The sequence below is a fragment of the Dermacentor albipictus genome, chromosome 1 (assembly GCF_038994185.2).
Source record: "Dermacentor albipictus isolate Rhodes 1998 colony chromosome 1, USDA_Dalb.pri_finalv2, whole genome shotgun sequence".
NCBI lineage: Eukaryota > Metazoa > Arthropoda > Arachnida > Ixodida > Ixodidae > Dermacentor > Dermacentor albipictus.
The window spans coordinates 351,142,832-351,166,908 of NC_091821.1; the positions used below are offsets into that span (position 1 = coordinate 351,142,832).

General features: G+C 44.8%; 1 protein-coding gene and 1 long non-coding RNA gene across 3 annotated transcripts in view; both read left to right on the forward strand.

Annotated features, from left to right (window-relative positions):
• The first annotated feature begins 336 nt into the window (after positions 1 to 336).
• Positions 337 to 12,206, forward strand: LOC139057447 (uncharacterized). Of its 2 annotated transcripts, XR_011512800.1 has the most exons (5): positions 337 to 545; positions 964 to 1,083; positions 7,732 to 7,807; positions 11,331 to 11,418; positions 12,165 to 12,206. It is a non-coding gene; the product is annotated as an uncharacterized lncRNA (long non-coding RNA). The 2 variants fall into 2 exon arrangements; XR_011512802.1 differs by lacking the exons at positions 337 to 545; positions 964 to 1,083 and adding an exon at positions 6,138 to 6,368.
• Positions 12,207 to 14,203: 1,997 nt separating this feature from the next.
• LOC135909659 (polyamine deacetylase HDAC10-like) overlaps positions 14,204 to 24,077 on the forward strand; it is a 39,766-nt gene continuing 29,892 nt past the window's right edge. Inside the window, exons 1-2 of the mRNA XM_065441694.2 lie at positions 14,204 to 14,377; positions 16,845 to 16,916. Coding sequence (XP_065297766.2) covers positions 14,204 to 14,377; positions 16,845 to 16,916 — 246 coding nt within the window. The remainder of the gene's footprint in view (positions 14,378 to 16,844; positions 16,917 to 24,077) is intronic.

The window sequence follows — 24,077 nt, forward strand, 5'->3', positions numbered from 1 at the left end:
AGGGAGGAGTGAAATTATTTCAGATTTTTAGTTTAGTAGCAAATTTTAGTACAGCAGTGCGCACTTTGCTTCCACCATCCGCTTTTTGGCCGACTCTCTGCAGTGGCGACGTACATGTCCATGTTTAGAGCTGTGTTGTTCCATGAAATGCGTTTGCGTGTTTCGTCCTCGACAGTCTATTTTGGTTTCCTCAAAAGTGCTTTTGGTCTGCGGCACTCCCACCGCGCCGCGGTTCTTGATCTCTCCCAAATTGTAGGTTTCACCATCTCGCTTCTGACCAGTCAGCCAACTCACAAACTTTGTGAGGCTGCAAGAACGACGCGGCATAAGCTGCCCAGCTGGTGGCATAAATTTCTGGCCACCAAGGAGACAGAACGCACCAGTGACTCTGTCGACGCCGATGGAAGCGACTGTATCGTCGTTCAGGTACCGCCTCAGCCCCTGACGCCACCAAAGATGAACCGCGCACCCATCGGAGAAACTGGATCAGCGAGTCATCCGAATCCACAACCGGAGCCAAAGCTGTATAGTCCTCATCAAGCCGTGTAAGCATTTGCCGACATTGTTTCACCTTTAATATTAGAACACGCGCACGCCGACGCATTGACTATCGCCCAAACCACCGACAATCAAGGACGTTTATCCACAGTCAAAATTTTCGGGTAGCGCTTTGTTGTTGTGTTTAATTATTAATTTTTTTCATGCAGCTGGATCTGTGACAGAGATATGTGCTAAAATAAAAGCGTGGAGGCCTTCCTCATTTAGAGAGAGAGAGAGAGAGAGAGAGCAAATGATAAAGGAAAGGTAGGGAGGTTAACCAGGACTGAGCCCGGTTGGCTACCCTACACTGGGGAAAGGGAAAAGGCGACGGAAAGATTAAAAGTAGAAATTGCACTAATGGCCTATAGAGAAGGTTATCGTACGTGAGTTAATGCTATAGCTGTCTGCCTGATCTGTTCATAGCTTGGTAGCCCTCGTTCCCAGACAAAGCCACAACAGTTGGTGAACGTCCGCTGCGCAGAAGCTGGAGCAGCACACTTTGGCCATTTCATCGAGTCTTCGGGTGTCGGACCCCAGGCGCAGGTGCACGCTTATCTCTTGTGCTTACATTCCTTACGAGCTGTAAACGAAATGAGTCTTGGGTCAACTTCGTTGTTTCAATATCGTTGCACAGTACACTGCTACAGTGATTAATTGCTTTTGATTACCTCATATTGAGTGACGTACAAAGAAAGGCGACTTGCCAAGCGTCCATTTTTGCCAAGCGCGGTGACGGACCAGGTACATCAAGTGTGTCGACTGGACTATACTTCATGCTGTCCTGCTTCCGTTTCAATGGCGTGCTGGCACAAATGGAATGAAGGAAGGGAATACGACACTGTTGTCTTAAGGGCTTTCAACGTACAGTTCGTTAATATATAGGCCTCGCGCAAAACGAACACACTTATTTATCCAATGAATCTCTGTGCTTAATGTCACGTCTTTTGCTTCCACGAAATGTTTTGTTTACTAAATGCACGGTTACGGGGGATAAATGTCATCGCATCGCTCTTTTTTTTGTTGAAACAAAAGTTGTATATCGCTAAAGAGAGTGGCAGCCACGTGTCGACTAATTAGAAAACTTAACCCTATAACAATAATTAAGAAGACAATTGTCAAGGCGACAGCCGTCCGCGGAAACGTTTTCAAGCACGAGAAATTTGCTAAGTCTGACCACAAGAAAGACATTTCGGAGACGCGCGCGCTTTACGTGGACCTCTCACTGATTAAATGCAGTCGGTGCTTTCTGCGTTGAAGGTCGAGAGAGATATATACATACATATCGCTCTCGACCTTCAATATATATTGATTGACAGAGCGAGAAACACATTTCAAATGGGAAAAGTATGTAAAATTGCTATCACTAAAGAGTACACAAATTCATTCATACACAATGGAAACAGAAATGAGATTAAGCTGGTAGACACGCCACTGCGTCCTTGATTCCAGCGCACGCACACATGTACACGTTCGACTAAATCAAACGCAAGTGAATGATGACAGATGCACGCAATTGTGATGTTTCCTACGCAAACACTCATAGATAAACCACACAGTCAAACAAGCGTACGCGTTTATGTGCTCAGCGCGCAAGTCTACTTGCATGCACAGGTCCTCACTCAACGCGCAGCTATCATGTAAGCGCGACGATAAGAGAAAACGATATTTAAATGGGCACACAGAGCAATATCTCGGTTCTGCGTAGCGAGTTCGCGGACGATTGATAGATTAATCCATAAATTGATGCCTATAATCGATCTTCGTGCCTTCCAAAAAGGTACTTCAAGGTCAGCAGGCAAAACGTCATTGAATGCTTCGTGATGTATCTGTAGGGACCCAGAAGTTGGCTTAGCGAAACACCAACGAAGTAAATGGGCGGTTCGGACGAAGTAGAGAGCGTGTTTAATATGTGAAGCAGGAGCAAGAGTCATTGTTGCCGAAGGAATAATTCTGGTGGTGGATGAAACTGCTTCAAGGCACAGAGGCGCACTTCAGCCGACATGATGCTAACAGGCTCGCCCGGGGAAGATAACGTTTATGTTGAGCTCACCGAACATTTGTGATGAAATACGAATGGAAACATTGCTTTTTCGAGTCGTAATTTTTTAATATTGATATTCAGTTCGTTCATTTATTAGGTTCTGGTCGAATATAAGGGGCTGCACTACAATAATGGGAGCGCATGCCTAACAGAGAATATAAAAAAAGGGATGGTGAGGGGAAGGAAGAACCGTAAAAAAATATCGAATTATGTGGAGTTTTGCGTACCAGAACCATGATCTGATCATGAGGCACGCCTTAGTTGGGGACTCCGCAATAATTTGGCACCACCTGGGGTTCTTAAACGTAAGCACACGGGTGTTTTCGCACCCATAAAAATGCGGCTGCCGTGGCGGAGATTCGATCCCGTGACCTCGTGCTTAGCAGCGCAACACCAAAGCCACTAAGCAACCACGGCGGTTGAAGAACTGTATGGCAGCTGTCTATACCTGTCAATTCTAGTGCTTGCTAATACTACAACCCAGCAAGAAGTACTTCGCTATTCCAGCGAACAGTGGACTGAGTAAAGGACTAACATCTACTTTATGACGCATCGTTGCTCCGCATAGAAAGCGGTTACTACGCGAGCACGTAGAACGGCGAATATTTTAAGTATCATCACTAGCATTAATTCGCAGATAAGTGAACGTACTCAAGCGTCGGCTCCCTCCGTGAGACTCATTAAGGCACCGACTCAGATGCGCCATGTTGAGTTCGAGTGAGCCAGGAAGTCCGAGATTCAACAAGTTCGAGTGCGCGTGAGTTTTCATCTTTCTTAGTACGTCGAAGCGAGTGGATCCGGGCGTTTGGCTGGGCCTCGGAGAACCAAATGTGAGTCCGAGTGATCGTGAGTGTGATCGCGAATGAGCGATGATGAATCGAAGCTCGTGTAAACCTGATCAAATTCATTCGAGTCCAAATCGCATTCGATTCGATGTTTTTACTCAGTTCAAAATACAATGCGTGAGTCTGCATACCAGTAACTCCGACTGAATCTATGCCCGTATTCACGTATTCACAAAAATCTGTTGCGCTAGGACTTTTTTTTTATTTTTTTTTATTGAGATGAATATTAGGAGAGGTTGGCGCCTTTATGGTGGCACCGGCTACTCCTTGTCACTTGGCAAAGGAAAACAAGTTTGCGTAAAAAGGGAGAATAGCGACACGAAAGATGGCACTCAGTAGAACACTGGATGAATAAAAAATATACAGTCCAACAGTATATGAGTCGCAAAGTTCTGTGCATAAGTCCAGTCCACGTACGCATATATAAACTCAGATATTTAGAACAGTCATAACACTCAACACATGTAATGCACTGCAAGTACAGAACAGAATTATACATATTGCATAAAAGTTGCGATCGCCTCAAACCAATTATGAATCACGAACAATGTTTATGTTACTCATTTAGCGCATTCGGATCATCTGATGCCTAATATTTTCCCAAAATGTTGGTCTCCTCTAAAAACTTTTTCAGAGCAAGAAGCGCTCTTTTTTGAAGGCCCGCAGTTGGCCATGGGCCAAGTATTTTTTTAAGAGTGAAAGGTCTTCTGTCTAATATCAACAAATTTGCTTGCAGTACCCTTCTTTGTGGATTGTATTTAGTGCACTCGAGGAGAAGATGATGCACATCTTCGTCTGTATGGCCACAAGAACACTGTGGACTAGAGACACGTTTTATCCTGTACAGGAAGTGTTTAGTGAATGCAGTACCAAGACGCAGGCGGTGTACCAATGTTTCAAATTTTCTGTTGTCTCTTAGATTTCCCGGCATTGTTAAGTTTATACATGGGTCTATAAAGTATAACTCAGAGTTTTTAGTTTGCTGCTCAAACCAGGTAGTTTTGCTGAGGCGACAAGAAATCTGTCTCAGGGGCAGACGGACTTCACTACGCAATAGAGGAAGATTGGTTGTCTCCACGTTATTGTGCGCCCGGTTCGCAGCTGCGTCCGCTGCAGTATTTCCAGGAATATTGCAGTGCCCAGGTATCCACTGGAATGCAATTACGTGGTTCAGTGCGCTTGCTTTTGTAAGTTCTTTGAGTGTCTCATACAATAGCAAAGTGTTCAAAGAATTTTTCTTATTGCTCTGTAGTAATGTGAGAGCGGTTTGCGAATCGCTAAAGATAACCCATTTTTGCGAATGTTCTTTTGATGCTATGAACCGCAAAGCACACAGGATTGCAAACAGTTCTGCCACGGTGGAAGATGTCTCTCGGGATAATTTAAATGTTTGCTCTAGCGCTAAATGTGGAATGACGAATGCTGAAGTCGAGGAATTTTTATGACACGAACCATCTGTATAAACGTGTATGTACTGGGGATATAAGGAGTAAATTTGGAAGAGTGCCAGTTGTTGGGCGGCTACTATGAACATGTCTCTCTTAGATATAATCCCGTCAACCGATAATTCTATTTTAGGACATGTTAACATCCAGGGAGGGTAACAAACATCCACTTTGCATATTTCAAACCTTGGTAATAATGCTTTATGTTCTCGAACAACATCGTGAATTTTGCTTTTGTTTCTTTCGGTAAGCGCGAGGTTTAATGGATGATTCTCGTGTTGGGTTAAGATGCGATAAATATGTCGGCATGTTTCAACCGTTCGTATGACTGGAAATGGTGGGTGACGAGCTTCAGCAATTACTAAAGAACTCGAGGTAGCCTGCGGCACCCCAAGACACACTCGCAGCCCTCTTGCCAGTAAACGTTGAAGGCGTTCCTCAGAAGATTGCGTTAAACCATGGAGAATAGGAGCCGAGTAAGCAATTTTTTGTTTTATGAGTGCGTTATGAACTTGTAGTAGCGAAGAGACTGATCCCCCCCACGTTGTACCTGCTAGTCGCCGAAGTACGTTTATTACTGCATTGGTCTGCTTTTCAATTGCGCGGATGTTCCCGAGAAGAAATTCCAGCCCCGATGCTGGACATGCTATTTAGCCAAGGCAGCCGGGCAATGGCAAAGAGCTTACGTACGAGAAAAATTGTGAATTCGGGCCTTGACTCTCATATATATATATATATACAGAGAGAGAGAGAAGACAGGAAGGTCAACCAAACGCACGTCTGGTTTGCTACCCTGCATTGGATAAAGGAGATAAAGAGACGAAATGATAGCAAGGGCGAGGGAAAGAGCAACAGTTGTGCGCACACGTGAAGCAGCCTACCAATTTAATAGTCGCGGATGCCTGCGGACTTGAAGAACTGCATTAGAAGCTCTCACCGCTTTGGTTGCTCTATGCGAAATATTATATGTATTTTAGCGAAGGCCGCAGTGTGGCTTCCACAGCAGCCGGTGGCGAGAGCGCTCCGCATACATGTGCACACAAGGCGTCCAAGTGTGACGGTGGCACGCTTTCGCAGCACGGGCTTGCTGCCAGAGCAGTATGAATAGAACTAGTAAGAAAAAAAAACAAATTGAAACATAATCATTGAAGCATACCAAGGTAACATTCGCGCGTGCCCATTTCTGCTGAACTGCCCCACTAATCCTGCAAAGAGCAAAACTGCAGCGCGCAGCGTGGAGAGCGTTTTGCTGCAGCCAGCTGGATGTCACGCAGGCGCGCGACCAGGCTCTTCGCGCAAATGCTATATAAACGATAGCCCGCACATGCCGGCGATAAGCAGCCACCTCTAAGTTACATTGCGTGCCTCTGCGCCCTCCGCTGTATGCACACGTTCGGAGTGAGGGGCTACAGCAGTAAAAAAAAGGAGAGCGCGTCTATAACCATACAATCCAGTGCGTCGGACGTCGTTACACATCTCTTCGACTGGGACTCTAAGGTGGGTGCTTCTTGAAGTCAGTGTAGACTCCGCGATGACAGTGGCTGTATTGGTAATGCTGCGTGTTTCATTTATGTGCGCCTGAAATATAGACCCAAAAATAGTGGGGCCCGAGATTCTGTCAGAGCCTTTTCTTTCTTATCGTGGACTTTTCGTCGCGCTTCTTGCGATGAACGTTAAATTAAATTCTGTGTTTTTGCGTCCCAAAACCGAGATTTTATTGTGAGGTACGCCGTATAGTGGAGGACTTCGGGTTGCTTTTGACCACCTGGAGTTCTTTAATGTGTGCCTACTGCATGGTATAGAGGGGAATTTTTGCATTTCGCCCTAAACGAAATACAGTCACCGTGGCCGGGATTCGATCCCGCGACCTCGTGCTTAGCAGCGCAACGCCGTAGCCGCTAAGCCACCATGGTGGGTACGCACTGCTTGCGGCGGAATGAGGGGAGCGGGGCGAGTGCTTTGCAGGTGGGGAGTGGAGCGATGGAAGCTTCGTCTCGCCGGCACCATACAGTGCAGCGAGATCTGTAGGCCTCGTCAGTTAATCGTGTATAGACCAGGCTGTGCTCCTTATGCCCAAATTAGCGCACTGACAGTGAAGACTATAGAGCACGTTTCAAGGTGATGAAGCGGATGTGGGCTGGCCAGACCCCGTTGCTTCTGGCCCGCTAGTTCTCGACGAAGCATGCTCATGCCATGTCGAGATAAGTGGGAACGGAAATGTGTTGAACAGAAGTGTAGCAGATCGAGTGCGCAAAAAAAAAAAATAATGTCGGCGAATAAAAGGAAATAATCGGCTCACTAGTCGATCAGGAGGGACGCTAAATATGGGTGCTTACGTGGTACGTTTTGAAAGCTTACACAGACGATAAGAAAGAGGTAGATAGATACAAAAGCATTGCTACACCCGCGTAAGGAAGTTTTATTTGCAAGTACAACGTGCTGGCTGCGAGTTGGAACTTATCAGCGCGCTAGCGTTTGTGTTGAGGTTGAGTATCATTGTTCGCATCACACGCCGACGCTTAATGCCGTTATTGTTTGCCCCGAGAAACACCTGGAATCCCCTTGTTGTTGAGGCTCTGTGCGGCGCAACCTGAAAATGATGGTGGCGCCATGTTCGCCATGCCGTGACTGATTCTCCTTTTCTGCCCAGTCCCTGATTAGAAAAGGAAGTCCGCGTGCTATCAACACTTACAAGACGTAACTGCGTTTCTGTTTCAATGCTTCTTTATCGGAATCCCGAAAAATCTCGTTTTGTGCCTGCGCTTAAGGCTCAGAATACATGGTGTGAGGGACATTTGCTATTTCGCGCGCTGTTACCAATTCCTGCAGTTTGTCTTAGTGTACTTCTTTTCTTGCGCAGAGTTCTCTTTCAGAATGGCTGCCACGTGCTACGTAACTGACAGTGCTATGCTGAAACACTGGAATCCGCTGAAAACGTAAGCGAATAACCATGTTTCTTTGCATGCCACGTTTTCTGCGAATACAATCCATAGTAGACAAATGTCTCTGGTGTTTATACGTAGCGAACATAAGAAAGGCTACATGAGAGACGGCTATCACAGGCCACAGCTAAGAACCTGATGTTACACCTTCCTCCATATAACACGCACACACGCACTTACCATAGAGACACGGACATAAACACTAAGCTTGCAGGAAAAACAAAAGCATATGAATTTTAAAATATATATATATATAACCAGTGGGATGCCCTATGCTGGCGCGTTAAGTAACCGAAGTTGATAACACCATACCGCACGCACGGACAGACGCACATACATACATACATACATACATACATACACACATACATACATACATACATACATACATACATACATACATACATACATACATACATACATACATACATACATACATACATACATACATACACGCATGCATGCATGCATGCATGCATACATACAGACATACATACATACATACATACATGTACGCACGCAGACACTAACACGCATATATATATATAGCAGTAGTACGAAAGCAAAGGGAAAAATACATACAAAACAAAAACAAGAACACGGTATGCTGCCCTGTGTATGTGTAAACTGGAGGGAGAAACGACACAGCGCTGGAGATTGCTTTTTTACTTTTTGGTTCGAAAATATATAGGCAGCGTTTTGTACAGGCGCCCGCGTTTCATACTTCTACATATACGTCCCTACGCGCAGTAGGTCGGCGGCAGCGAGCGCAGTACCGTCACTGCGGCTTTAGATGCTCGGTTCGGTTACGGCCGCATTTGTCTACGGCAGAGAATACACCTACACATGCGCGGAAATTACACACTCAAATAAATGTTACGAGTCGTATATAATGTGCAAAATCAAACTTAATTTAATTATATATTTCTACGAGATGCGACTCAGTTATTCAGACAAACTACTACTTACTGTGACCAGTCTTGGCATCGCAAGTAAGTACGCTAGCAGGAATAAAACAGACCCGCAGAAATATGACAGCAGGACAATGGTGGAATAAAATGGGATAAATTTGGGATAATAATTTGGATAAATGGGATAAATGGGATTCTTTACATGGCAAACAAAGAACCACATCAACTGGACTTGCTCGTGAAAGATGCGCAGGAAGAACCTTGCCAAGAACAAGTTAACCAGCAAAAGTGCAAAATAAAGATTTCTAGTAGCGTTTTTTGAATTAGCTCTGGAAGAATTATAGAGAAATGTATATTTGCGCGGAACAATCACAGTTCTTTTGGATCCCTCATTTACTGCTCTATCAAGTGCCAAAGCCGACTCGTCTTGTTATTTGGGAAGTTACGTAACGATGCGTGCTCATTATAGTCCCGTACAACCGCGTACAATGCAGGACGCTGCGGTTCTAGATGTACTGCGCCCACCGCGGAAGGTTACAAAACACCTCTATTGGTACAGCAGGGAACTGGCTTCGTCAGGCGGCTCGATTGATAACTGTAGAAGAGTCATTCAAAACACACGGAATTATTCTCCACTTCCGGCCGCGTTTTCTCTACTTCCTTCTTAAATAAAAAGATGTTGATCCATAAATATTTTTACAAACACTTTTCGTTTTTCCTCTCTGTTGGCTGTTGCATGGACTCCCTTAATAGATCGCTTTTCTCCTCACCTTGCGACTGTTGTTTCCAGTCGCCAATTTTGCACGAAAAGTGCTGTACAATTAGGGAAAGACCAGACGAGGTAAGGGATGACAGTAATGTTGCTTATGAGTTTAATAGTTATAGCACGTTCTGATTATGGACGCTGTTACGCAGTATTTTATTTTCCACCTTATCTAAACATTATCGCGGATATATGGCTCTCGGGATCTGCCAGCATCGCGGCGAGCCGTTACTCGAGGAAATAATGAAGCAAAAGGAAAGGTTAAAGACAACTGGCTTTTTCTCCGGCCACATCTCGTTCCATGAGCATACAGACCAGCTGACTATGAACCGAGTCCCTTTCCTGGCTCCTGGATAAGTCTAAATAAAGAAGGTTGAACTAACGAAGCAACAATGATGCGCATGATCGTTGAATAGATTGTGACATAAAAATTGTGTTGGGCATCATAAATAAAATAAGAGATTATGATTAAAACAATAAACTACGCCCTGCCTGCTGCAATAGATGGCGACCACTGGATTCACCTTGAGTTAATCGTGCGGGCACCGAATCGATGAGAAGACCAGCCACCCAACCCCAGGAAATGCCGATAACTACCGCCATCTAAAAGGAGTGAAAAACTTGACAACCATTCCACTCTGTGAAGATTGAATGGCAGCGAAAGCTGACGACAATCAAAGCTCTCAAGCGAAAAGCAAAGTGTTTCACCTCCGCTGCGGGTCAGCCTGAAGATAGTGCAACATCGGGCCGACCCGCTGCAAAGGTGAAGCAGGCGTTAAGAACTCCCCATACGTAGGACGATTCCGAAGAGATTTCAATACCGGGAACAACCGGGGCGGAAGTGAAGCAGGTGTTAAGCGGTCCCCATGTCTGGGTCCATCCCGAAGGTAGTGCAATGCCTGGCCGGTCCGAGGTGGAGGTGACGCAGGCATTAAGCGCTCCCCATACGTAAGCCCATCCCCAAGATTCCGAAGGGCGCGTTATAGGTTCCCGAGTCCACAGAAGTATGTTCCATTTATCTTGCACCCGTTATACACTATCACCAGGATCGGCCCACATAATTTTTTTTCTCTTAACGGACGCCAACAAAAACTACGGAAGTTATTCATACACTGCTTTCGCTGTAAAAGGCAGCAAAATGTTGACCGCCGAGCGGATTGATTTGTCGGCACATTAGAGATTTTTGTGTGTGAGGAGTGGTGGCGTGGGCGGATGAGAGGGGGAGTATTCCGGCTAATCTTGAAGGCCCCCTCACCCCTTGAGTACGTGCCTGTCTCCTACGTATGCAAGCCGAGATACGCTCATCCAAACTGCGTGTTTAGAACAGCATTTCACGGAACCCATATTGTTAGTATTCCCACAATCGCAAGAGTCAAATGTGTCACTGACCTGTTCCTTTAGTTGTAAGTTGTCACGACAACGGAGTTGTAATTCACAGCGCCTGCCTCTAAGAAATACGCAATGAAGTATGGCTGATGACGAAATAATTGCCAAGAATGGTATTCAGGAGGCTTTTATTACTATGAACTGCCGGGCGCCGATACCACTGCAAAGGACTGATGTTGGGTGGTCAGTGCAATCGTTTGCTCGCCACATGACACATGTACACTACTACTACTCTGGCCTCTTGAATGCAAACCCGGGCGTTTCCCTTTCGCGAGGGAGAGTGCATCAAAAAACCACCCTAAGACTCAGTTGAAACGCGTACACCTTCTCACCTCTGTCTCCTTATTCACTTTCCTTAAGTAGGCAGTCAATGGGACGTGCCTATCTTCTCCATTTTTACTTATCCCTTATCTCTCTGTCTTGTATGACTAGCTTTTCTTTTTCTCGAAATACGCAGGTGGATGCCAGAGAGGCCTAAAAGGCTGCAAGTCGCCCACGAACTGTTACAGACGAGAGGACTTTTGGATAGAGCGCTCATCTTGGAGGTTTTGTGCAACGTCTTGACAGCTTCCACTTTATTTTTTATTTTTTTCTTCTATTTTGCTTTGCTCCGTTCCTTTCTTTCGCTTGTATGTACGCTTAGAACCGCTAACAGTGTACATTATTCGATTAATACTCGACGTGCTAAGATGCAGTGATTGTGAGGTGTGAGTCGAAAGAAAGACACGAAGAAAGTTGCAAACGAAGCTCGTTCACGGTGCATAGCATGTACTGAGCAATTGACAATCTCTTAAACGACATTGGAAACGAGGAAAACAACAGGGCAACGGCCGAAGGACGGGATGGCAGCTGTCATCAGAATTTCTCAATGTACGGGGCACCATTTTGTAACAATCCCTTTCGTTTTCTAGTATTCGACCATTTCTTTTCTATTAAGCATCTGATACATTCACCTACTCAAAATAACTTATCAGTACCTCACCTTTTTATATTTACCCTCAATTTCTTATCCTATTCTGCGCCATTTCCACCCATAACACCTGCGACACTTTAGTGGAACAGGTTCAGGCTGCCTTCCCTACTCCGGCCTATTTCAATGTGCCAGCGTGCAAAGGTGACGACATATTCTGCAGACCGTTTCTTGTATGCACGGCGGGCTACACGTATACACGCATACACGCATATATGTATACACGTATGCACGCTGTCCACACGTTGCGGATTGCACGGGGTGACTCTTGTAACAAGAACGAATTGTTTGTATGACCTGGCGTCACATGTTCTCTTCCAGTCGCGCTATGCTACCGACGAAGAACTGGGACTGGTGCACACGTGCGTATGACGTTTTTAACAGTTAGAGCGATTATTGTAACTCTTTCGTAGAGCGATATCTGCAGAGCATTAGGCGTACTTATAGACAAACAGAAGCAGCATCTAATTATAATACTTGTTAAACAAAAAGAAATCTTTTTTACGAAGTATCTAATTCCCCGCTCGAGAAAAAGTTGTTCTTGTATGAGTACACTGAAACTGACGCCAGTGCCGTCGCAGCTTCATGACGTTAAGCTCTGCGGTTTTTGAACAATAACGCCAGAATTGTATTTATTTACTCCTTTATTTATTTATAAGGAGCCAAAAGGTAGCCTGTCAAAATAATAAGCAAAAATCTCATGCGAATGTCGTAATGATACGCATCAAACTTCTTTTCCATTTTTTTTTTTTGTTTTTGTTTGAAGGTGGCGATGCGTGTGACACAGCACCATACATTAGAAGACATTACACACTTTCAGGTTGACTCTTGTCCAAAAGAAAAGAAATATATGTACAAATTTTACGAAATCAAAATTTTGCGATATATATATATATATATATATATATATATATATATATATATATATATATATATATATATATATGTATAGGGACCCGATTTTTAATACTCATATCTTCAGAAGCCAACAAACAAGGACACCAATGACAGCATAGGAGAAATTAGTTGTACGTTAATTGAATTAAGGAAATGATAAATCAATGGAAATTAAAGTGGATGAAAAGACAACTGGCCGCAGGTGGGATACGAAACCACGTCTTCGCATTACACGTGTGATGCTCTTACCATTTGAGCTACCGCGGCACCATTTTTCCATCCACTTTCTGGGCTATTTATGTTTACCTACAAGAACCAACTGTGGGAGTGTTAGCCAGCATCATCACTCACAAGCCTTGGCGGCGGATGTTGTACATCGTTGTGGAACATCGGAACATCGTATGTTGAACACACACACAAACACACACACACACACACAAACACACACAAACACACACACACACACACACACACACACACACACACACACACACACACACACACACACACACACACACGCACGCACGCACGTACGCACGCACGCACACACACACACACACACACACAGTGTTTCACGTGCTGATATCGCGATCTTATTGTAAAGCACTTCGTAGTAATGGACTGGGGTTTAATTTTGACCACTCGGGGTTCTTTAACGTGCACTTAAACCGTAAGCACCACGAGCGTTCTGGCATTTCACCGCCACCCCGAAATGCGGGCCCCGCGGCAGGGATCGAGCCAGAAACATCAAGCTCGGCTCAACACCGCAACGCCATGACCGCTGGGCTACCGCGACGGGTGACTCTTGTCCGAGAAAGACGCAATACTCACTATTTCAGGCTACGCTCCTTTTATGTTGACAGTTTGATGCGCGGGTTCGCTTGTATTTTAGTAGCACTATCCGCTTCAGTCACGGATTGTGATGCACTATCTATGAATTGGTAAATTTTACAATTTTATTACGAGTTTCTACAGACTTCACTGAGAGAAAGTCAGTATGACAGGATGATACATTGTGCATTTTTCTGGTGTGTCGTCGAAATTACAGAGTAGAGAAAGTTCTATTTAATGTGCAGTCAGCCATGTCGTCTTCAAAAAAAGAAAAAGAAAGAGTTGACTCACCGGCTCAAAGCACTTGTACATGGTAAATATTGGCTACAGGCATTTCGAGGGAGGAAAGGCCATTCCTTCACTATAGCTGACGGAACAGAGCGTGCCTAACATCCCAGGGTCAAACACAGAAGTGTCTTTCGTAAAGTTTACATGTGTAACAACGCTCGGCAGTCTGAAGTGAACTCGAGTGACGTTGGATAAGCAGAGGTATAAGCAGAACTGACCGGGAGCTCAACGTTCGTTGTCTTTTTCCCACCACTAGACAGAACAGGCAAGTACAAATCGCGTACAGAAATGTCTGCACCCTGACTAAGGGGCTATGCTCACAGAATGTCCAAGACCGTGGGAGAATGACCCTGTCTCCCACCCCGTGCTGCGTCTCCCACCTACACCCACCCCATCTTGTGTGTGCTTTGATTCCCAGGAAGGAGCACATCGAGTTGGTCAGGGCGACAGAGAGTATGTCCCTGGTGGAAGTGACGCTGGAGAACCACCGCCTCGATCCTGTGACCAGCATATGCCAGGTGCGTGTTTGCCAGCTGGCGCAGTTTCTGCTGCTAAGGAACTCTCCCAGACTCCGCTGTATCATCTTACACATTGACCTAATACGTTCATAATATTGAGAATGTTGTGTTTCCTTCTGAGCCCAAACAGTAGGACTGTATTTCCTGTGTGTGGAACAAGGCCTATTCGTTTGAGCACACCGTGGTACATAAATATGTACTCCGACGCATTAGCGGTATCATCATAATTGTCAACATAATGACCATCATCGCAGGCCTTTGTTATGCCCACTGCAGGACAAAGGCCTTTCCTAATTACCTATCTCCAATTACCCATTCCTTGTGCTTACTGACAACATCGTACTCCTGCCAATTTCCTAATATTTTCCTTCCATCTAATCCTCTCTACCATCCTCGACTGTGTCTCCATTCTTCTCGCGCCCATTCTGTTATTCTTGTAGACTACCTGTTATCTTCGACTACCTGTTATCTGTTCTACGCATCGCACGACTCTCGATCCCTAACATCGCCCGGCTAACTGTCGAATGTTCTGCGCCTCTCCCTCCGCTCCCGCCGTATTGCACTAATTCACAAATTAATTAACACGCTCTCTCACTCATTTATATTCACTGCCTCATAAGCATTCTATATAACGACCAAGCGTTCGACAGCTTACACATTCGCTAACTCGCTAAACAACTGTCGTTTGATGGCGTGCGGTGTGCTTTATGCCGAAGTTCAAAAGTTCACGAACCGGTGAAATCTCCAACTCTTTTGCATCACTTGCTCTCTTCTTCTCTATTATAGATGAAACACCGAAAATTTGGTACCGAGAAGAACCGGTCATGCTAAAATTTTAGCTAAGAAAAATTCAAGAAAAGAATGACAGGTAATGAAATGGCAAAGTATTGCCAAAAGGTCTATGTAACAAAATAACCAAAATGCTAAAGAGTAAGTCCATAAGTAGCAGAAACAGGGAGTAGAAAAAATCAAAATAAACGGACAAAGTATAGGAATGAATGAATGAATGAATGAATGAATGAATGAATGAATGAATGAATGAATGAATGAATGAATGAATGTTTATTTCATCTTGAATACACTTTCAAGAAAGGTGCAGGGGCAAAAGGCGCACAGCGCCTGACAGGGGCCCCTCTACCCCCAATATACGCCTTTATTATACATTATTTAGTGGTAGTTCATTGGCAGTGAGCGGACACACACAACGTTACATATTTTAACACATTATGCACGAGTTTACACAAACTGAGAACAGAAATAACAAAATTTTTGGGTTACAGTTTGTTTACTAATATAGACGGTGAAATAAGAAAAAATGTTCCCCTTTTCCTCCCCTCTTCCCTTTCCACTCCCGGTTCACAGTCAATAAAGTACAGGTTATACAGGTAAATTACCATAGTACACTAAAGTGCAGCATATAACTATGAACATGTACGTATCCACGTAAAACAGAAAAATAGGAAAAAAAGCGGGTTATAATATATTTATGTAGCAACAATCACTCTCTCAAACACTGTGTTAGTAACAATTCCTTCACATGGTTTTTGAAGGCGTTTCTTGTCATACTGAAATCAATGTTATCTTCTAGCTTATTTAGGATTGTTAGTACTTGGTACCTGGTTGTTTGTTTACCATACTTGGTCCTTGTGTTTAGGGTCCGTTTTCTTTTTAGTCTAATATCGTAAGGAGCTTCATTAATGTTTTCGTGTATATAGAGTGCATTTTTATATATATACTGCAGTAGTTTAAAATCGTAAACGTCGTTAGCTTTAAGCATTCGGTATTTAAAAATAATGGTAATGTGCTTAGTTCATGACATGGTCCCTGATAGTTTTCGTAAATGCGTAATATTTTCTTTTGTAGAATAATGAGCCTGTTGTAGTTAGCTTTTGTTGTGGTACCCCATACCAATATGCCGTACGATAATCTGGAGTAGAACAGTGAAGTATATAGATTTTGTTTCAGCCAAATAGGTATTAAGTGTGCAATTTTATACAAGCATCCAACAGATCGGGAGAGTTCGGTAGCTAAATTATTAATGTGTACATTCCATGAAAGGTGCTCTTGGAACCAAACACCAAGAAACTTTTGCTCTTTAACCCTGGTTACCTGTTGCCCTTCAAAAGTTAAAACTATTTCTCTACTTAGTGGTTTGTTAAGTGCACGAAATATTATGTACTTTGTAACTTGTAAGAAAGGTAAACGTTGTAAGAAAGGTAAACGTATGCAAGAACTACGTAAGTATGAACAGGTCCTAGGAACATTAGAAAATTTTAAATATAGATATAAATCGGTGTTCGCGGAGAATTTGTCAAGTCAGTGTACATGAGAACTGACTGGTCGACTCAACTGCTCACGCCAAGTTCGTTCACCGTTCAATTTGTTTTCTGGTTTTGTTTTTTAGGTAGCGATCCGTGAAATACGGCGTAAAAGCTGTGGCTGTTTCTTTGTGTCACGATATGCGCAGGAAACGAATCAGTGCGCCCGTATTGCCTGCGGCTGCTTGCTCCAGGCTGTCGACGGAGTCGTGTCTGGAAAAGTGAGTTTGACAGAATTCCTTTATTTCGCTATTTTCCCTCTTTGGGGGAATACACACTTTTAAATAGAAGGTTGTTGTCCTTACAACCCGGTTGTCACACTGTTTGCCACCTTGGTTTAACCACAGTCGGTAATGACAGAGTTAGTAACATTACTGACTAAGCAAGCTGGTTACTGTTACAAATGGGTTTCAGCTACCAATTCCAAACGCACTTAGCATCACAGGATACAAAGTTTCTTGCCTATGATACTTATTTCGGACCTACTCCGGCAATATGCCAGAGCTGTTCCGTTATACGCGCTTTATAGGCTAGAAACTTTGCATCCGGTGGTGCTAACTGCGTTTGGACCTTCTTTTATGCCATCTCTTGAGGAGTCGGCACTAGGATACTGCAAGCTGCAATAGGAACGTAGATATGCCGTATTTAATTTTGTAAGCGAAAAGAGACTACATGTTATTTTTATCAGTTTGGTTTTCCTTACCATGAAAAATATTGACTTTAAGTTTTTCCTAACATAGACCTAAAATTTATGTTAACGATTAGTATTCATTTATTATAATCATTCTTAATTTACGAAATTCCATTAAAGTTTTCTTCCATTTTTACCTACTGCCGCCCAATTTGTGGCTAATCCCCCGTAGTGGGCTGTGCTATACCTATAGGCACCAAACCAAACCATATCTATCTATCTGTCTGTCTGTCTGTCCGTCCGTCCGTCCGTCCGTCCGTCCGTCCGTCCGTCCGTCCGTCCGTCCGTCCGTCCGTCCGTCCGTCCGTCCGTCCGTCTGTCTGTCTGTCTGTCTGTCTGTCTGTCTGTCTGTCTGTCTGTCTGTCTGTCTGTCTGTCTGTCTGTCTGTCTGTCTGTCTGTCTGTCCGTCCGTCCGTCCGTCCGTCCGTCCGTCCGTCCGTCCGTCCGTCCGTCCGTCCGTCCGTCCGTCCGTCCGTCTCTGGTCGTGATGCCGTCGTGGTCGTCACCACTCGTTTGCAGTCGTCCCGCATTCTTTGTCACACCACCATAGGGGTGCCGTCGCGATCGTCCAATCGTCGTCATTCCAGCTTCGTGAGTATCACTCTCGTCGTGCTGTCGTCGTCACGCCTCCTACTCCTGCCCAGTGGTCCAAATTGCTTGGACGACTAGGTTCGGGGTCGCGATGCCTTCGTGGTCAATGCATCGTCGTCATTCCAGCTTTGTCATTTCACTCTCGTCATGCAGTGGCCATCACGCCATCGCCGTCACACAGTCGTCGCCATAACGTCGCCGTCACGCTGTCGTTTTACCATTGTCATCATTACCATTGTCATTGTATCGTGATACAGTGATCTTCACGCCATTGTTATCATATACTCGTCGTCATCCCATTGGCCTCATGACATTGTATTGCCTTCGTCGTCAGTACATTGCCGTCATACATTCATCGTCATACCGTTGTCGTCATGACATCATCATCGTCATCACTTCATTATCACAATCCTATTTTTGTCATGCCGTCGTTGGCATACCAGCTTCGTTGATTCATTGACGTCATTCCTTGTTTGTCGTTCTGTCGCAATCGTGCTGTCGTCGTTCAATCGCGATTATGACGTCCTCGTCGTGCCATCGTCGTCGTTGCGTCGTCGTCACACAGACGCCACCATGCATTCGTTGTCATAACGTCGTCATCATGGTGCGATCGTTGTCATTCTCGCCGCTTCTTCGTCCGGTTGTCGTCATACGGTCGCCGTCCCACGTCGGCGTCATCTCATTGTCATCGTGTCGTGGTCGTCATGTTGTCATCATTGTACCATCGTCATAATTCATACATCCACATATCGTTGTGGTCGTGCCGTCGTCGCCCCTGTCGTTGCATCGATATCATTCCTTCTCGTTCATTTCATCGTCACTGCGTCAGCGTCATACAGTCCTCGTCATGCCTCCATGCTCGCTGGGCGAACTTGGCAAGCGAGTGCCATAACAGAGTGGGACAAAATCGAAGTACGTGGCGCACAGCCGAATCAGCGGAAGTGTCCGAATTAACACTGCGCACCGAAGTGAACGTGACTTCGGGAATATGGCCTGTCGCTGCATTGTCCAATTGCTACTCGCACTACCGTATAGATAGTCATCATGAGGTGAGACCTGTCGCAATTTCTTTCCGTAGAACTGTGAACGCTTTGTCGTCCGGTCGGCTGAAAATGGCACACAGTCATTGTCAAAAGAGGGACTGTATAATAGGATATGTTCTATGGTCTCGTCGCAATCACAAGCGCTGCAGGAGGCGCCGTCCATCGTGCTGATACATAAATAGTAGCCGTTCGTGAAAATGATGCCAAACCACAAGCGACAATAATTATAAGTGTATAAAAAAGCGGGCGGAACCCGCGGTATATACCCGGCGGAGCGCCTTCTCAATGATTTCAATGGTTTCAATGTGAACTTCTGTGTACTTGAGTAATAAGCGCGCGGACCATCTGCGCACTTGCCAAACGCCGCATATAGAAATCCTTGCGGGCATTCAGGGGCTTGTTTTCAGCTGAAGCTGTTGGCGTATATGCCTACTTAAGGTTTTCATATATTTACGAAAAACGTTTCCTTTCCTCCCGTCTGTTTGCGCTAAATATCACGACGACGTCAGAACGAATGGACATGTCCGCAGCTGCTTTGGCGAGTCGGTACAACCGAGTCCTAATGGTACGGCACGAACGTAAAAGGCACAAAGCACAGAAGCGGGACCACGCCACGAAAGCGCTGACTCGACGAAAGGTTTATTACTCGCGACACGCACATATACATGCGCGACCGCTCAAGGAAGTTAATTTCTTGACGTGTCTAGGATGTGACCCAGCATCCTTGTCCTGTTTGTTATGACTTGGTTTTCTTACTTGTTTTTTTTTCTTCCCTTGCTTGGCTCCTTGTTGCCTGCGACCAAGGGTTGATAACGTGTGAGCTGTTCCATATGTATATGCGCGTCACGTGTAATACAACTTCGGTTTTGAGGTAACGCGTGTGTGGTGTATTCTCTTCCCTGTGTTGCGTTGGGGCTGCTGGACAAACGCCTTGCAGACTTCTGCAGCTATGGCGTTCGTCTTCTGAGCACGAGATCTGTGTACTTTTAGTTAGGCACTCGTCAAAGACCAATCAGAAGATAAGATGCGAGCGGGGGAGCTCGCGGCAAAGCCACCTTTCTGGTGCGGCATTGAGACACGCCATGGCACTCTGATATCCTCTGACTGGACTGTTGTGTGTTCTCTTTGTCATTATAGCTCCCCCCCCCCCTATTTAAATAAAGAAGGGGGGGGGGCGTGCACGCACTTCATACCTTCCCGCATATGATGATAGACGGAGCCAATTTTTAGTCAATATTATGCGTAATCCGTATAGTGTTTCATACCCTTTGCGCTGATAAGGTGAACAATCTTATTGTAAAGAAGTTGTTAGGCGCGCGATAATATAAGGCCGAAATCTACAAATTAATTGAAATTTCTTGTCTTTAATAATACTTACGAAAAAATACAGTGACAACGCTCCCTGAACTTCTGCCTTCTTGGTGTGAAAAAATAATGGCCCTAGAATTAATCGAACTAAAAAATAAAAATAATTTTAAGACGTATGAAATGTCACATTTTGCCCCGACCCCCGGGGAGACATGGTGCCATTAGAGGTGTTAAATGAGACATCCGCAAAAAATAATACGATTCATTACTTGCAAACGAGGCAATTTTAGCGGGTCTCGTGAGCGGCCAAGCAGGCGTCATGGACCAACTCGCCACGCGGTCTGGATTGAATCGACACAGATTCTGCTGGTATCTTGCGACAGAAATTCTTGCGAACCAAACACCACCAGTTTTTTTTTTTCTTTGGTGCGAGTCGTATGACTAGCAGAATACTTCTTCCCGAGCATTTTGCGCGGCTGGCTGGATACCTTCGCCTTCGCTTTCTCTGGTCTTCCAATTTCTACATTTTTTGCAAGGCCACCAGCCTTCTGTCAGCCTTTGTCAACAACTTGGCCTTGCGTGTGGGTGGTCTGAGAATTGAGCTCAGCTCTGCATTCTCTCCTTTAGTTCTTAGTTTCTTTTTCTTGACACTGGCGAAATTTCATGGAAGCTTTTTACCACTTTTAGTACGCTCGCATTTCTTGTGCGTGTTTTCCCAAATTAAGTGTAATTACATGCTCTTTGCATGTAATTTCCGAAAAATACAGTACTGAATGTCACTCTCTTACATCCAGACCACCCCAGACAAGAGTGAGGAAACATTTTAGAGCGGTAACAAAAAATGCGCTTAATAAAATTTATTTTAAGGCTCACGTTCTGCCTCTCCGTTAGAGCAACGATCAAATAATTTTACTACAGTGAAGAATCAGAAGTGCTGCGCTGAAATTTTGCGTAAGGGTAGCGCGAGAAGTGAAGAAAAAAAATAAAAACTTTCGTTGATAGAACAACGCGCCAGGACTGCAGTGTACACGCTCGGAAAATCGAGCGATCTGTTTGCTGCCTCCTTTTGTCGGACCACCAACTAACGGGCACTCCGGGGCCTTTTCTTTCCTTCCATTGTACCTCTCCCTAGTACAATTTTCCTATCAAGGAAAGTAGACAAATAGTGTGATCTGTCGAAAAAGTATCAGGTCACTTAGATTGTGCGGTTTGAAGATTAAGAGCGGTAAGCGCTAAATGACGCATTTTATACCACGTGCTTCATTTTGCCCCGCCTTACCCAATAGCCGGAAGCAAGCAAACTTTTGCGGGCGATTTTAACTGCTCTTTTTCTCCTATTAAACCAGCTGATTTTTTTTTCTTGATTTAAAACACTGTCTGTTGTTTACCTGTAACCGCTAGGCTACGAATAACTTTCTGCCCACACAGGGCTGCGCATTTTCTTGACGCGACGTGTGCTACTTGAGGGTGTCTTGTCGAGACCCCTCACCTTCGCATCTCTCGCTCTTTCTTTTACTGCTTACCTTGCTCTAAAACTCACGTTGTCTATGCTCCTTCCTTTCCTTATCTCTACTTTGTTTCCACTTTACCTCCCCCTCCCCTCTTTCCCCAACGTAGGGTAGCCAACCGGATTTTTTTTTCTCTGGTTAACCTCCCTGCCTTTCCCCTTTCCTCTCTCTGTCTCTCTCTCTCTCTCTCTCTCTCTCCACGTTGTTTTAAATGCATGTGTTCGAGCAAGTGCCGGCATTGTACCTCTTCTTCCTTCCCTTTTCAGTGTATCTATCTGTCCTGTATAGTGCAAGGCGAGAGACTTTACGTTGGGTGTGTGTGCCAGCCACTGGGGCGCTATGACGTAAAGCTATTACTATCTGTTCCTATTCCATCTCTAGACCTCCCCCGTTGGTCAAAGGTTTATCGTGCCACTCCCGCTTCGCGAAAAACCGCGAAAACTGCCGATATTACGTGACGTGTACGCAGTGATGATGCTTGATTAGGATGAACAAAAGGAAAGTAATTGTTTATGATTCTAAGCCTTTTAGAGCGCAGCTTTAGGCGCCCGTTCCTGAGGCGAGCGTTGGTGTTGGCCAGCTGCCCGAGCGAACAAGCGAAGAATATGAAAGAGCGAAAGTGAGGCTATCAACCTATCAATCTATCAACACTATCAACCAGGGGATATAGAAATGTGCGGAATATAACCAACCCTTATATATAGCTTTCATTGATTACAAGAAAGCGTTTGATTCAGTCGAGACCTCAGCATTCATGGAGGCATTACGGAATCAGGGTGTAGACGAGCCGTATATGTAAAAATACTGAAAGATATCTATAGCGGCTCCAAAGCCACCGTAGTCCTCCATAAAGAAAGCAACAAAATCCCAATAAAGAAAGGCGTCAGGCAAGGAGATACGATCTCCAATGCTTTTCACAGCATGTTTACAGGAAGTATTCAGAGACATAGATTGGGAATATTTGGGGATAAGAGTTAATGGAGAATACCTTAGTAACTTGCGATTCGCTGATGATATTGCCTTGCTTAGTAACTCAGGGGACCGATTGAAATGCATGCTCACTGACCTGGAAAGGCAAAGCAGAAGGGTGGGTCTAAAAAATAATCTGCAGAAAACTAAAGTAATGTTCAACAGTCTCGGAAGAGAACAGCAGTGTACGATAGGTAGCGAAGCACTGGAAGTGGTAAGGGAATACATCTACTTAGGGCAGGTAGTGACCACGGATCCGGATCATGAGACTGAAATAACCAGAAGAATAAGAATGGGTTGGGGTGCGTTTGGCAGGCATTCTCAGGTCATGAACAGCAGGTTGTCAATATCCCTCAACAGAAACGTGTATAACAGTTGCGTCTTACCAGTACTCACGTATGGGGCAGAAACCCGACGGCTTACTAAAATGGTTCTGCTTAAATTGAGGACGACGCAACGAGCTATGGAAAGAAGAATGATGGGTGTAACGTTAAGGGATAAGAAAAGAGCAGATTGGGTGAGGGAACAAACGCGAGTTAATGACATCTTAGTTGAAATCAAAAAAAAAAGAAATGGGCATGGGCACGGCCTGTAATGAGGAGGGAAGATTCACCACGCGCTGGCTCTCATGATCTCCACATTAGCGAGGCAGTCGCGGCACACTTTGCTCGTTTGCAACGTCCGCGACAGCCAATATATCGCGAAATGAAAACACGCACAGAGCTGCACTCAAATTTCGCATTAGGGACTATCGTATATAATTGTCGGTGAAATTTTTTCGCCCCCGGCCCTGTACGCCATTAGTCAAGATCTCTTGGGCTACCTGTAACGCGACGTCACGAAATCGCGAAAACTCGCACGCCAAAATGTACGCACGCTATGGACTAAAGATTCATTATTATGCCGAACAAGATTGACATTTCTTTTATTGCAATAGCCGGAGACTGCCCCATTTTGAAAGGAATAAAAGATGGCTTCCCGCCAATGTCCCGGGCACTGGCTATACTGGGAGCTGCCGGGGAGAATGGGTTTCCCAGCGTATAATAATAAATTTAAAAATTGGGTGGCAGTATAACGTTGTCGAGCTCTTTTGGCGTGTATACGACATCGCTCTGCCAACCCTTCTTTGCTGAGGATCTGTTTTAGTAATATCTTTAACCTTATGTTGGACGCCGCCGCGATTTTCAACCAGCCGCTGTATGAGCTAAACAAAGGGCATAGAACCAATCGTATACCGTCTTTCTCATCCAATTATATACTTTCACTGCGCTA